The sequence below is a fragment of the Ambystoma mexicanum genome, chromosome 7q (assembly GCF_040938575.1).
Source record: "Ambystoma mexicanum isolate Mex_15411 chromosome 7q, UKY_AmexF1_1, whole genome shotgun sequence".
In the NCBI taxonomy this organism is placed as follows: Eukaryota; Metazoa; Chordata; class Amphibia; order Caudata; family Ambystomatidae; genus Ambystoma; species Ambystoma mexicanum.
Genome location: NC_090941.1, coordinates 998,122,294 through 998,135,855, shown reverse-complemented (window position 1 = coordinate 998,135,855; position 13,562 = coordinate 998,122,294). Strand labels below are relative to the sequence as shown.

Genomic DNA, 13,562 nt, shown 5'->3' with positions numbered 1-13,562 from the left:
TGTTAAAGAGGTTTCAGAATAAGGCAAGAGATCACACACCTATTCTGAAGCAGGTAAGTACTTTTGAACACCCCCCCCATGCAAAGTAAGTTAACCCTTTCCTATAAGGAAGGTAAAAACACACATTCAGAGGAGACGTGTCATTCAGGAAGCCAGGCCAACCACTGTCAATTGGGCAAAAGTCTAACTGAGCTGAAGCACTTCTTGCCGGTAGTAAGTCTTGCACAATGTTTTAGAATTGTTTGTAGAAGAAGTAGAATCAAAGTAGGGTCACAAGCGGGGAGGCTTGTGGGAGGTAGAAGATGCAAGCAACTCTACAGGAGCAACCAACTCTACAGGAGCAACCAAGACAGGTCTCAACTGAGAACAAGTAAGGCTACAATAAGAGGCAAGTCCTCTCAAACTTTACAGTACCTTTTGGTTGGAAGAAATGGTTCCAGATGGCGTCTGTTCCTGTGTGGCTCTGCAGTTCCTGTTGTTCCTGTGCCTCAGTCGTGGGGACAAGAGGGAGGACTTCTGGACTCCTGTGACAGAAAAGGACCAACTTCTATTCAGCGGCACTTTGCGGTTTCAGTTCCTCGTGTCTCAGCAAGTAGCGCCACTACAGTCTCACGGATACCATTCTGGATGTTCCTCGCATCTGTGGTCCAGGACTCTGTTGTGGCTCGGGCTTGGTCAGTCCTGCTTACTGGGAATTCGGACAATCTTCCAACAGCTCGGGTCTGTCTTAAAAGTGATGCACTCCATTTCATGTTCCCCTCTCTGGCCCTTGGTTCCAGCAGCAGCAGTGGAAGTACAGCCAGCTCCGAGAGGATGTCCAAACAAGTTCCCTTTGGAGTTGATTGGGCCCACCAACTCGAGAAGTCGTTCTTGCAGGGCTTCTCTAGTCGAAGCGAATTCGGAGCTTCAGCACAGCAGTAGGGCTTCACTGGGCAAACCAACGGTCCAGGAGTTGCAGCAGGCGTCTCTTCCAAGTTATTCAGTTTACTTTGTCCAGTGGTAGACTCTGCCTTCCAAGCCAAAAAAGCCTCACCTATTTATTAACATTTATAAAGCACGCGGCAACCCAAGGGCATCGTGGCACTGTTACAGTAACAGAGGAGACGGAACTGTACATACTTGGTTGCTAAACAAGAAGTGGGCAAAGGACAGGTCGGGCACGGGAGGATGTGTTGGTGGGCACGGGAGGATGTGTTGGTGGGCACGGGAGGATGTGTTGGTGGGCACGGGAGGATGTGTTGGTGGGCACGGGAGGATGTGTTAGTGTAGTTTTGAGCTTTTTCTGGAATGCTGTGAGGGAAGTCTCGGCTCTGAATGTTGGGTATGGTCCACAGTTTGGGTGCTAGATGAGGATACCGCCTGCTCTTTTTTAATAGGGGGGTGTGATGCCCAGTTTATTGGCACGGCAGGCTTTTTTGGTGCAAGAGGTGTCTCTGGAAATTGTCTGATGGGTATAGAGGGGCCGAGAATCTCAAATATTTGTGTTAAAGTGAGTCTTGAAGGTGATTCTCTCTTTTACGGGAAGCCAGTGGGCATCTCGTCTGGCCTGCGTGATATGGTCTCTTTTTGGCAGATGTTCCGGCTAAGAGGGCATTGCAGTAGTCTAATTTGGCTCCAGTGGTGGCTCTTGCGATGGTTAAGCAATTTTGGTTGGGGAGGAAAGGTTTGACTGCATTTATGAGCTTGGTGGTGAGGGCGGAGGCAAAGGCGATGGCACTGACCTGGCGTGTCATAGACTATGTATTGTTGGCCGAGTTTGGCTAGTGTTGCTTTAGGGCCCAGGATGATCTGTTTTGTTGCTGTTGATGCACAGCCCATTTTCTGCAATGTATGCCTGGATGGTAGTGTAGATGAGAGCTTCGTGTGCAGGTTTCGCCATTGATTCCAGCCTAGCTGTCAATCACACCACAAGACAGCAAGCCGGCCAATCACCTTTGGGTGCATTCCTGTAACCAATGGGATTTAGCACAGGGAATTCCGGGCACTTCCTCACTTCCTGCCCCTGCTAGACATACTGGAGCCAGAGGCAGGCTTCACTAGGTAATCTCGCTAAAGGCCAAACGAGCCTAGGGACCAAACCTGGTTTGGCGCGCAGAGTAAATTTCAAGAAGGACCTTTCCAGCAAGAAATTGCGAAAAAAGACCAGGCCATTTTGACAAAATGGGCACCTATGGGTGCTTTACTGCAGCTGCAAACGCAGCCCACGGTAAAAACTCCCAATGGTAGTTAAAAGTAAACCACTGCCACCAGCCATTAATTGTAGAAAGGGTAACATAAAAATGTTAAATGAGAAACTAGACAAAGGGGATACTAAGTAACCCCTCCAGCACCCTATTGTAAGCTAGTGTGTGCTGGGTCTAGAAAGTTACAATTGTATGTAAAGTCAATTTCACCTTACTGCTCTTGGAAACAGTAGTTTATCCAAGAGAAGGTATTTAAACCTTTGAGAAATCTATCCCGGTGCCACTGCACTGAACGTGTTGTGTGTCACAATGCAAAGATGCCTATGCAGTTTGTCAGACGTCAAAAACCAAACTAAACTGGTTAAATCACAGTAACATAAGAGTGGGGAATAAGGTCTCTCTAAAGGTTAAAAATTAAAGTCCTGGAGTCCAGCAAAAGTTCTTGGGGTCTGTAAGGTAGAGAGGAATTGGCACATCTGAGAATTCTCCCTAGCATCTCCCTCAAGGGGAGCTTTTAATTCATACATACACCACATAGTCTGTAGATGGAAAGAGAAGATGTCTCTTTCCTCCTTTATTGTAGGTCTTGTCATATTCCTAAATTGGGAGAAGGAACATCTAGCTCTACTATAGAAGACGGCATATAGTATTATCCAACTAGAGGTAATAGCATAATCTGGGATACATATGGATTTGTTATATTGAAGTGCTCTTAGCTGACCACTAATATTACACGTAATAAAAAGCAGAATGATTGTTCTTTACTTTAGTGGTCTTGGTCTTCACTTTGAAGCATCAGGGGAAAGAATGTGTTTTTTTGCTCACCTTACTGCTAGTACTAACAATGTGTGTCTCGCACTAAGCTATTAACTATTCTTGATATTTGCTTAGTTTGGGCACATGCATGAGGACTTCTGCCGGAGCAATAACTAAGCTATATGGCCGTTTTCTGACAGAGGATGGTTACTCCAATGAGATTGGGTATATGCCAATCAAGTTGCAGCCGGGATGGGGGACGACCTAACTGATTGCTTCACACCAACAGGAACCTTTTTATGATTTGTAAACACCAATCAGTGACTATTTCTTGCCGTGTATAGAACTAAAAGCTCAACGACCCACCAAGCTGTAAATTTGGCACATGATACAAGGAAAGTGCACGAGTAAGTCTACATTACATTGTGCTCTTATAAATGATTGTGATGTTTTGCTCTGTCCCCCCCCCCTCCTCTCCGTCTGTTTTTGATTTTCATCGCATTGCCAACTCATATTTGAGTAATGTTTTCCAAATGTTATGTTTTGCATGTAATGTGATTTTTGTCATGTAGGTAGATAGCCCATACTTGATAAAGACTAGAATACGATTGAAACCAGTGTTGGCACCAATAATATTTTACAATTTACATGAATAATAGTATTAAATCCAGTATCCGCATCTTGCGCCAAGACTGGTTATTTGTGAGCATATTTAACAAACCAAATTGCCATTCTTGACTACTGACTATTAGCATTAAACTAACTGGAATATAATCAACCAGTTTCATGTGCATTTGACATGGTGCATTCATCTGAATCGCAACTCAAAGCATGGGTCGCAGCACTCCAGTGCAGATGGCCTCCAGTTTTTTTTTTTGCCAGGACAAGCCAAACCTTTAGAAGGGGTGTCTCCCTCTTTTTGGCTGAGTGAGGAGTGGGGGTGTTTTAGGAATTGTCATCTAGCAGGGGTGTAGCACCCCCTCCTGGATTTTTGATTAATTATAAAAAATATGCTGGTATTTCCATCTCTGAAAGGGTAATCTGCCACCCAGGTTCCCCATCATAAGCACCATAACAAAATTGTAGTGTACACCTGTACCCTGCTGTATCAGTAGCTTGATCTGCAGCGCAGGTTCAGAAGACGGTGCCCATCTGCCGGCTGCAGTGACGGCCAAGTCTCTTCAGCGCAGGAGTGGCATTTAAAAACCCCTAAAATCAACTGGGGGCTTGTACCTTAAATGAAGGTGTCCACCGATTTACTTTGGAACAAATGTTGGACCTGTGTTGGAGAGTAGACTTTCCAGAGCCCTCCACCAGTGAGGTGAAGACTTGAGTGTCCAAGGCAGAGGCAAACTCTGGTACCTTCCCATCCCCTAAGGGACATTGAGGGTGAACCTGTTGCTGGAACAAGGACTGCGCCTCTGCCAGTCACACTGCTGCCAGGATCCCGAAGTGTGCACCAGCCTCCCTTGCTGGAAGCTTAAGAACAAGGATCAGCGTCCCAGATTGTGACTCGCAGCTTCCTGAAAGCCAGACCATGTCTTCCTTGCATCAAATTGGTCAAGAGCCACTGAACCGGGTTCACCACATCTCGGAACTAGCAGGACTCTCGAGCTGCCTTTTGGCATTCACCAAGCTCTACAAACGAAGCTGTTTGCTGCTGCACTACGCTCTCGGAGAGCATCATTGCCTCTGCTCTAACTACCAGCACTTTGTTGCATCTGCTGCCTTCGAACTACCACTTGCCACACCAGCATTAACATTGCGGATTGTCACCAGTTGAACAGACCATGGTGAATCCACAAGCCCCAACCATCAACCAAACCTGTGCATCGAGCCGCCAGTGTCTTTGCGGGGTACTCGACCATTGAACCGACCCTGGTGGCCCTCGGATCCACAGCCCTTTGTGGATTTGATCGATCCTGCAGACAAGCACATTCAGTCACCTGCCTCCTCGAACTGATTGTCCGACCAACTCTGCTGGTCTGCTTGATCTGTTTGTCCAGTTTAATAACAATATTTTGGTGTTTAGAGTGCCTAATATTACAAGGTTTGTGATGTGTGCTATTCCTGTTGCCCACTTTTGGAACTGATGTACTCTATGTACATATTAGTGGTAGGTAATCCATTTTCTTTAACGAAACAATGTGTATGTTAGTATTATTGGCGTTCCATTTCATGCAACCCATTACAACATTTTTGTACCTGCTGGTTTTGGACCTATTACTTGATGATCTTCTCAGTGTTTGTATTTTGCACCAATCCCACATCCAAGGGTCTATGGTATTGTACTGCTGTTCTACCTTTTTAAGTGCGTTTGCCTTCTCAGAAACCATCAACAGATTAGGCATGGCACAATCCTAAACGGTTATCTTTAGGTGAGGGGGTTGGGGGTGCATTTATGGGTAGGTAAGTGTGCGTGAACTATCGCTTGAGAAGAGTGCTAGAATGCAGAATATGGAATTAGTGGGAGGAGATGGAAGCTGCCAGGTTGGTGGCAAGGATGAATTGGAGGGCTGAATATGAGTATCAAAGTTGAATGTTTAATCAATGTTCGCAAAGGATCAGAGGGAGGCACTAGCCTTTTTCCCCCCAAACCTCTGCTAGAGATCGGTTTTAGAGGAATGTTATGTGAGAAGAGGGTAGAGAGATTCCGTATATATAGCAGGCTAATCCTTGGCGCAGTGACAGAAGGTGATTCATGTGGGAACTGTCTCGGCCAAAGGGGACCCACAGGTTGCATGTCTTTGGGGGCATGAGGAGGAAGTGATGAATCTGGCATTCTGGGCAGTTACTTAATTTCAAGTGGCAATGCCTGAGATTGTGGAAGAACCCCAAAAGGTGCAGGGATAAGGTGGGAAAAAAGATTGGAGTTTATCAGCAAAGCAGTGAAGTGAATTGAGAAGATAAGCTTGCAAGACCTGCATGTTAGTTATTTCACTATAACTCTTTTTTTTTAAAAAAAAAGAAATGTATGCATTTTTCTAGGTAATTCAAATAATATTTATATTTCAGTTTTCCGACCAGCTTTCTGATTCTGAGAATGAGGAGCCATTCCGAGGTCGGACAGCTCATCGATCTGCATTCAGCGCCAAAGGAAACGCTTCTCAGACATCCCTAGCAGGGTAAGGGTTTGTAGTTTTCCAATATTGTTGACTTACTAGATCTCCTAAGCATCACCGACCTGAGCATATTTGAAACTCCTAAACCCCCCTCCCATTGTTTCCATACTTTCAGGATGTTGTGCCAAAAGGGGACTGAATTTGAATTGAACCAAACTGTGCAGCAGATCTTGTAAAGGGAGGGCATGCCCAGTCCATTTCATTCCACAGATTATAAACGCTCTCCAGCGCAGCGTGAGACTTCTATTTGTGTGGGTGTTTTTTCTTCTTGGCAAATACTGCATTTCTCAATTTGTTTTGTTTATGCACCTCAATGCAACTCCCCTTCACTGTGCACTCCTTATTACAGGCTAACTTGCTGGGAGGACCCCTTTCAGTCTGGGACCTCAAAGGTTCAGTAGCCAGAAAATAGTGGCTGAAGAACAGGCAGCACAACGTGCACTCTGGGAACCCTGCAGAACCCCTGGGACCTCCATGTGAGACCTCTCCTTTATGAACATTGCCTCCATACAGCCCTGTGGTGAAGCTTAACTTTCGGATTTATTGTCCCTGTACAAATGGGGCTTTCCACTACTGTGCGTTGGGCCACAGCACCCGACCGTTGCTGCACTGTTTTACTGGTTCAGTAAAAGCAGTAGTGCAGAAAGGCTGGGTGCTGGGGGGTATATTGGAGACCCCCCCGCCCCCACCCAATTCCTTCAACCAGGCATCAGACTTCCATGGAGAAAGCTTCATTTGCTGCAAAGTTTATTCAAATCATTGCAGTCCCAGGCAGACTTTTTTTAGTGAATTCTTTTTATATTTGGTTTTTTATCAAGGATTCAATTCCTGTTGCAGCTATTTTCATTGTGGGAGCATATAGCTCTACACACAATTGCATCTCCATTGAAGAGGTGTTGCAAGGGTTATATATTTCTATGGGCTGACACATCTTCGTCCTGCTCAGGGTGTAAAAGCTGTACCACACGTAGTTCTTTGCAAACCGGTACTAAAGCTGTACATGCCAGAATACAAATATCCTCTTGGATGCAGGTCCCTGTTCCAGTTCCCCAAGTGCCTTTGGTAGTCTTTCCCACTTCCACAATGACTCCAGTTATTGTATACACAATTACCACTGATTTTTCCACCTGTAGGGGAAAACCAAAGACCAATTGTATCATTTTTCACAAAGGCTTTACCTTCTAGATGCAGGTGGTTACTTGCATCCATGAGACAGCACCTGACAAATGGCAGTTTTTCACACATCAAGAACATTTTCAACTGAGTGCTAAACCCACAGCCAGAAGTGCTGAAAACATTACAGTAAAACCGTCTGCCTTCGTATACAGTGGGGCTTTGCCACATTGGAATAAGATGCTGAAAGCTACAGAAAGCCAATGCCAGTTAATACAAACCGGAAAATGTTAATCTTGAAAACACCAGCCTACGTATTCGACTGTAATGTTCTAAATTAAAATGTTGGTACGTGTTCAAAAGAAATCTCTCCTGTGAATTCTCTCACAAAATAAACACATTTCCGTTAGCCCTCCATGCATGTTCCTGTGTGGGGAGGTTTGTTTCCCTGGAGAGTTGGGTGAGCCATCTGGCATGAACAAGCTCAGTTTGCTTTTAATAATGAAAACCCCATTGGGCTCCCAGAACAAAAGGAACCAACACTCTGGATTTATGAGCAGCCCCCACCTTTTGTGAGCTCATCTCAGGAGAAGATTTGTAATAAGTTAAAATACATGTAGAGGCCAAACTATGGTGTGCTGACCTGATATAAGGGTCAAGCCTGTTTAGTCTTTTGCTGACTATCAAAGAACACATTACTGCACTTCATGTATCATCTTTGGACCTTAGGTGATTCCAAGTTTCGCCAGGCTATGATTAGCTAAATTAATAATAGCCCCAGCCTCCCTGGTTTCATTCAGTGCTTGGAATCTCCCATAAGTATGAAGGAAACCGGATGAAACGTAGAATAGTTAATTACAGTTATGACTATTACACTTAGTCCAATTTTGCCTTAAAACATAGCCATCCGTCGCTTACACCCTGCAGATGAGATAGTACTGAAGTGTGAAGCAGAGGGTGTGTACTGCCTAAGTAGGCAGGGACATGGAAATGCATGCACCCAGCATCACAATAAAAATAAAAGGCATAGTATTTAATAAACATCCCAGAAGTATGAGGAATGGACTACAGTAACTACTTTTTTATCACAACCACTCTAAACAGGTGGAAAGTACACTGCACGTGTTATATGCCAAATAAGCACTCCTCCTATCACTACATAGAAATGAGCTTCTATCTCCCGGATCTGCATTGTGAACCTTGGACACTCCGCAAGACCAAGCGCGCTCTAAAGCAGGGGGATACTCGGACTTAGATTATCTGTATGACATTGTCTTGGAAGTGTGCAGTTCAAATAGCAGTGACTGCACATTTGAGAGCGAAGACAGATTTTCTTTGCCGTTTTGGGAAATTGGTGTAGCTGTGACATGGGAGAACTCTAGTATTCTATTGAAAACAAGTTAATGTATAAAAGACCAAATCCTGGTAAATTGGTTCAGAACTAGTTCTCCAGCATGGGGTCTGGCATGGATTCACATGCTCATGAATATTCCCCGTCAGGCCGGGAATCCTCGGTACAGAAAAAATCAGTATCAGTTTCGTTTCTGATTGTCTTTCTAAGTAGTAACCAATCACTGGTCTCTGGGTCATACTGCCCCCATCCAATGACTGCCCTCTCTCTAAGCTCCGCCCCTGGCAGCCATCCTCAGATTTTTACCGCACGTTCAAGTGTTGGGAGTCCTCGTGCTGTAGCTCTCGAGCTTTTGCTGCGTTTTTTGCGCTTTTTCAGGAGATTTTTCTCATTTTTCGGTTAAATAGAGCCTCAAGCTCCACCGTTTCTACATCCGATCAACAGGGATCCGTTTCGGAGTTTTCTACGCCCCTCAAGGGTGAAGTTTTCGTTGAGTTACGCTTTTGGAGGATTGGAGAAGTTCTGAGGCCTACCCCGGACATGGCCCAGGAGAAAGGAAGCTTGACGCCCGGGAAGCTGTTCAGGACCTGCCCTGGATGCCAGCTTCAGAATGTTTTCAAGGAGGACGAGCATTCGTTATGCCTCTACTGTCTCCATGAGGACAAGACGCACACGGATAAGGACTGTGCGTTTTGTGGGAACATGTCGGAGCGGACCATGAAGGATCGCCACCTCAGTCTCGCCAACTGGCTGGAAGGGAAGAGCCCCTCAGGCGAGAAGAAAAAGAAGTCAGAGCGGTCTTCTAAGTCCTGTGAGGGCGCCCCGGCGACGGGGGCCCAACAAAAGGCTAAGCACCGCGAGTCCGCGGGCACCGGGAGCGCCGAACGGTCGGGCTCCTTGGCTGCCAGGCAGGGCGCATCCTCCCCGGCGCCATCAACCACGAGCCAACGCTCTGGCTCGGGTAAGAGGAAGTCAGAGAACCCGGCGAAGCTTCTGGAGAGGCCCCGGTCGATCTCGAAGATTCCGGCAGAGGGGGAGCAAGGATCGGACCCTCCCCCCAAGGTGAAGGCCCCAGGCGTCCAGAAAGTTACGATGGCCTTCACCCTGCTAAGACCTCGATTGAGGATGTCGCCGCGGCCCTGGCTCAGCCTGTGGAGGCTACACCAGTGGAGGCGCCCTCAGGACCCAGAGTCTCTCTGCCACCGCGGAGGGAGTAGTCTTTCAGGCCCATTGAGAAGACCCCCAAGAAGTTCTCGTTGGAAAAGGTGGGGGAGGAGCTGGTGGCCATCGTGGATACGGATACAACCTCTGAAGAAGAGCTCATCGAAGTCGTGGAAGAGGCCCAGCCTATCGGGAGGGATCCCGACGAGGGTGACGACGAGAGCGACGGTGTCGCCGACAAGGCTCCTCAAGAGCCCTCGCGCCCGTCATTTCCGGCGCCGCAGGACACTTCGGCCATTTTGTCAGCGATTCGGTCCTTATGCTCGGAGATAAGGACAAGGTTGCCCCTTCCCCCGACGAAGGTACCTGAGCCAGACCCGACAGGGGAACCGGAGCTAGGACCTTCGGAAAGCCCACCGCATAAGAGGAGGATGATGCATCCTACGCCACCTCTCCCACCTCTGCGGCCTGCTCTGCCTTCCCCCCGGTCTACTAACCACGGGGATGATACAGGCACGGACACGGCTACGACAGGTACAGATGGCGCAACCGGCTCGGGCGTCACCGCCCGACGAGATTGGATCCTTTCATGACATCATTTCCAGGGCATCTGAGCTTTTCCAGCTCTGCCCAGAAGAAAGAAGGGTTCCTTTACCAACGGCGCGAGGCTAAAAGGAAGACGGTCCTCGCCGTGCCGCTTCTTGATGACATCTGGGATGAGGGGCTCGCCCTCCTCAAGAACCCTGCCACGGCGCCGGCAAAGAGGGACCAGTACGAGAAGAAGTACCGGGTCCCCGACGCTGCCCCCTTGTGCCTTCGGGCACAACCTACCCCGGATTCGGTCGTCTCGGCGGTGACAAAGAAGAAAGCTCGGGGGGCATCGGCCTCGACATCAACTTCCCCGCCGGACGGCGAGGGCAGGAAGTTGGACACGATGGGACGACGGATCATCTCATCCGCAGCGACGACTATTAAGGCGGCCAACGCCCTGGCTATCGTAGCCCGCTACGACCGGGAGTTGTGGTTCAAAATCGCCCCTCTGTTAGACTTCCTTCCGGACGCCAAAAGGGCTGAGGCCCTTGAAATCCTACAGGAGGGTGAGATTGCTTCGGACCACGCCATCACAGTGGCAACGGACAGCGCCAACACCGGTTTCCGTCAGTTGGGCAACGGCGTTTGCCTGGGACGACGAGGATGGCTCAAGGCCACGGATTTCCGCCAGGACGTACAAACCAAGGTTTTAGACATGCCCTTCGACGGGAACAACCTGTTTGGGAAGGCGGTTGATGAGTCCCTTCAGGCCATCAAGACAGACTGACTGCCCGGGCACTGGGAGTCCTCCAACAACGACGGCTGTCCTTTCGGAACTCCGGAGGCAGACAAGGTGCCTCCAAGGTATCCGGCAGTGGCTCCTCCACGTACCGCCAAGCGGCAAGATCTTCGTCCCAGGAAGCCTACAGGGGATGTGGCAAGTCAGGTGGTGCCCGTCGTCGGCAAGGAGGTCAAGGAGGCCTCCAAACAAGATTGAACCGACCGTGGGGTCGGGCCCCTGCCAAAGCCCCCCGGTGGGAGGCCAGCTGGCGAGGTTCGTCAGCGTGTGGGAGTCCATCTCCACTGACCGTTGGGTGCTGGACGCCCTGGTCCAAGGGCACGCCCTCGAGTTTCAGAAGCGCCCTCGCGTTCCACTCGTGGCCAGGAAGGAAAATCACGTCCCTCAACTACTGTTGGAAGTAAGGGCGATGCTCAAGAAGGGTGCCATCGAGCTCCTCCCAAAGAGGCTTCGGGGCTCCGGAGTTTACTCAAGGTACTTCCTCGTAAAAAAGACAGGAGGATGGCGCCCCATCCTGGACCTACGACGACTGAACAAGTACATCAAGGCGCAGAAGTTCCGTATGGTCACCCTCCAGCACGTGCTGGGACAGCTGGAGGAGGGCGATTTCCTGTCGTCGTTGGACTTGGAGGATGCGTACTTCCACATCCACATTCTAAAAAGACACCGAAAGTTCCTCAGGTTCGTGGTCCAAGGGCGGCACTACCAGTTCAAGACCCTCCTGTTCGGATTGAAGTCGGCGCCCAGGGTGTTCACCAAGTGCCTCGCACCGGTGGCTGCGCCTACAGGGGATCCACGTCTACCCCTACCTGGACGACTGGCTCATCCGGGCAAGAACGAGGGAGCTCGCCGTGGAGCACACTGCGAAGACAGTCCAGCTGCTCACGGACCTGGGATTCTCCATCAACTTTCCAAAATCCCACCTGGTTCCGTCGCAAGTCGCCCTGTTTCTGGGAGCCGAGCTCGACACAGTGGCACGGCTGGCCTCGCCGTCGGAGGAAAGGACCAGGACCATTCTGGGCAAGGTGCAGCATCTGCTGGCCACGGACATGGCCAGGGTAAGATCTATCAAGTCCCTCCTCCGGATGATGTCCTCCTGCATTTATCTGGTGAGCCTTTGCAAGCTTCGGATGCGCCCCTTACAAGAGTTCCTCGACGCCCGCTGGGTCCAGTCGACGGGTAGCTTCGAGGACAGGATCCCTCTCAACAAGATGTTCCGTCAGGCGATCCGGTGGTGGGGTACCCGCTCCCATCTGTCGGCAGGCACGGACTTTCAGATCCCAGCTCACCAGGTGACGGTGACGCCTGCCTGGAAGGTTGGGGAGCGCACTCCGGAGATCTTCACGCGAGAGGCCTTTGGCTCCCGGAGAAGTCACTCCACATCAACATTTTGGAGCTCTGCGCAGTGTTCTGGGCCCTCGGGTCCTTTCTTCCGTCCCTCAAGGGCAAGGTGGTGAGGATCTTCACCGACAACACCACCACGATGTTCTACATCTGGAAGCAGGGCGGAACCAGGTCCCCGGCCCTATCCAAGGAAGCCCAGGATCTGTGGCACTGGGCCGTCGCCCAACGGATGTTTCTGGTGCCTCTTCATCTGGGAGGAATAAAAGAACCCGATCGCCGACTCACTCACGAGTGGGAACTACGCCAGGATCAAATTGATCGACTCTTCCGACGATGGGGCGAACCCCAAATCGATCTCTTCGCGGCGGCGACGAATTCCAAGTGCTGGAGATTCACCAGCAGGTTCCCCCAGCCGAGGAGCATGGGCGATGCTTTCTCGTTCCCCTGGGACAGCCCATTTCTTTATGCATTCCCTCCGCTGCCGTTGCTGCTCCGACTCATCAACCAGCTCAAGAGGTCCCGGTGCAGGATAATCCTCGTCGCACCGGTGTGGCCGAGACAGATCTGGTTACCGGACCTTCTGGACTTGTCAACGTCCACACCAGTCAAGCTGCCGACAGACGCAGACCTTCTCTCCAGAGAAGGAGGCGCCATTCTTCACCACAACCCGGAGTCGCTGAACTTGCAGGCCTGGCTCCTGCAGCACTAGAGTTTGGAGGGTACGACATCCCGGCCGACTGCAGAGAGGTTCTTGCAAAGGCCAGGGCGTCCTCAACTCTCAAGTGCTACTACAGACATAAATGGAAGAGGTTCTCTGTCTGGTGCCATGCACAGAAGATTAACCCTCTGCGGATTACGGCCCCTCAAGTACTGCCGTACCTACTGTTGCTGGCCAAAGCTGGACTGGCTCACGCCTCCATCAAAATACATCTGGCTGCAATCTCCCGATATACCAGGGCTACGGGACGGGCGTCCTTGTGGTCTCATCGCCTGGTGAAAGAATTCATGAAGGGACTATTCAGATCATTCCTGCCGGTGAAGGCTCCTGCCCTGGCGTGGGAGCTTAATGTGGTGCTGACCAGGCTCATGGGGGGGCCCCATTCGAGCCTATGCATTCGGCGCCTCTAAAGTTTCTGTCATGGAAGACAGCTTTCTTCGTGGCCATCACCTCTGCACGACGAGTTGGAGAGATCCAGGCCCTA

General features: G+C 49.8%; 1 protein-coding gene across 3 annotated transcripts in view; it reads left to right on the top strand.

Annotated features, from left to right (window-relative positions):
• Positions 1 to 13,562, top strand: part of RNF169 (ring finger protein 169) — a 361,593-nt gene that overhangs the window by 248,613 nt on the left and 99,418 nt on the right. For all 3 annotated transcript variants that reach the window (XM_069640161.1, XM_069640160.1, XM_069640162.1), the window contains one exon: positions 5,955 to 6,064. In XM_069640161.1, the coding sequence (XP_069496262.1) occupies positions 5,955 to 6,064 (110 nt within the window). The remainder of the gene's footprint in view (positions 1 to 5,954; positions 6,065 to 13,562) is intronic.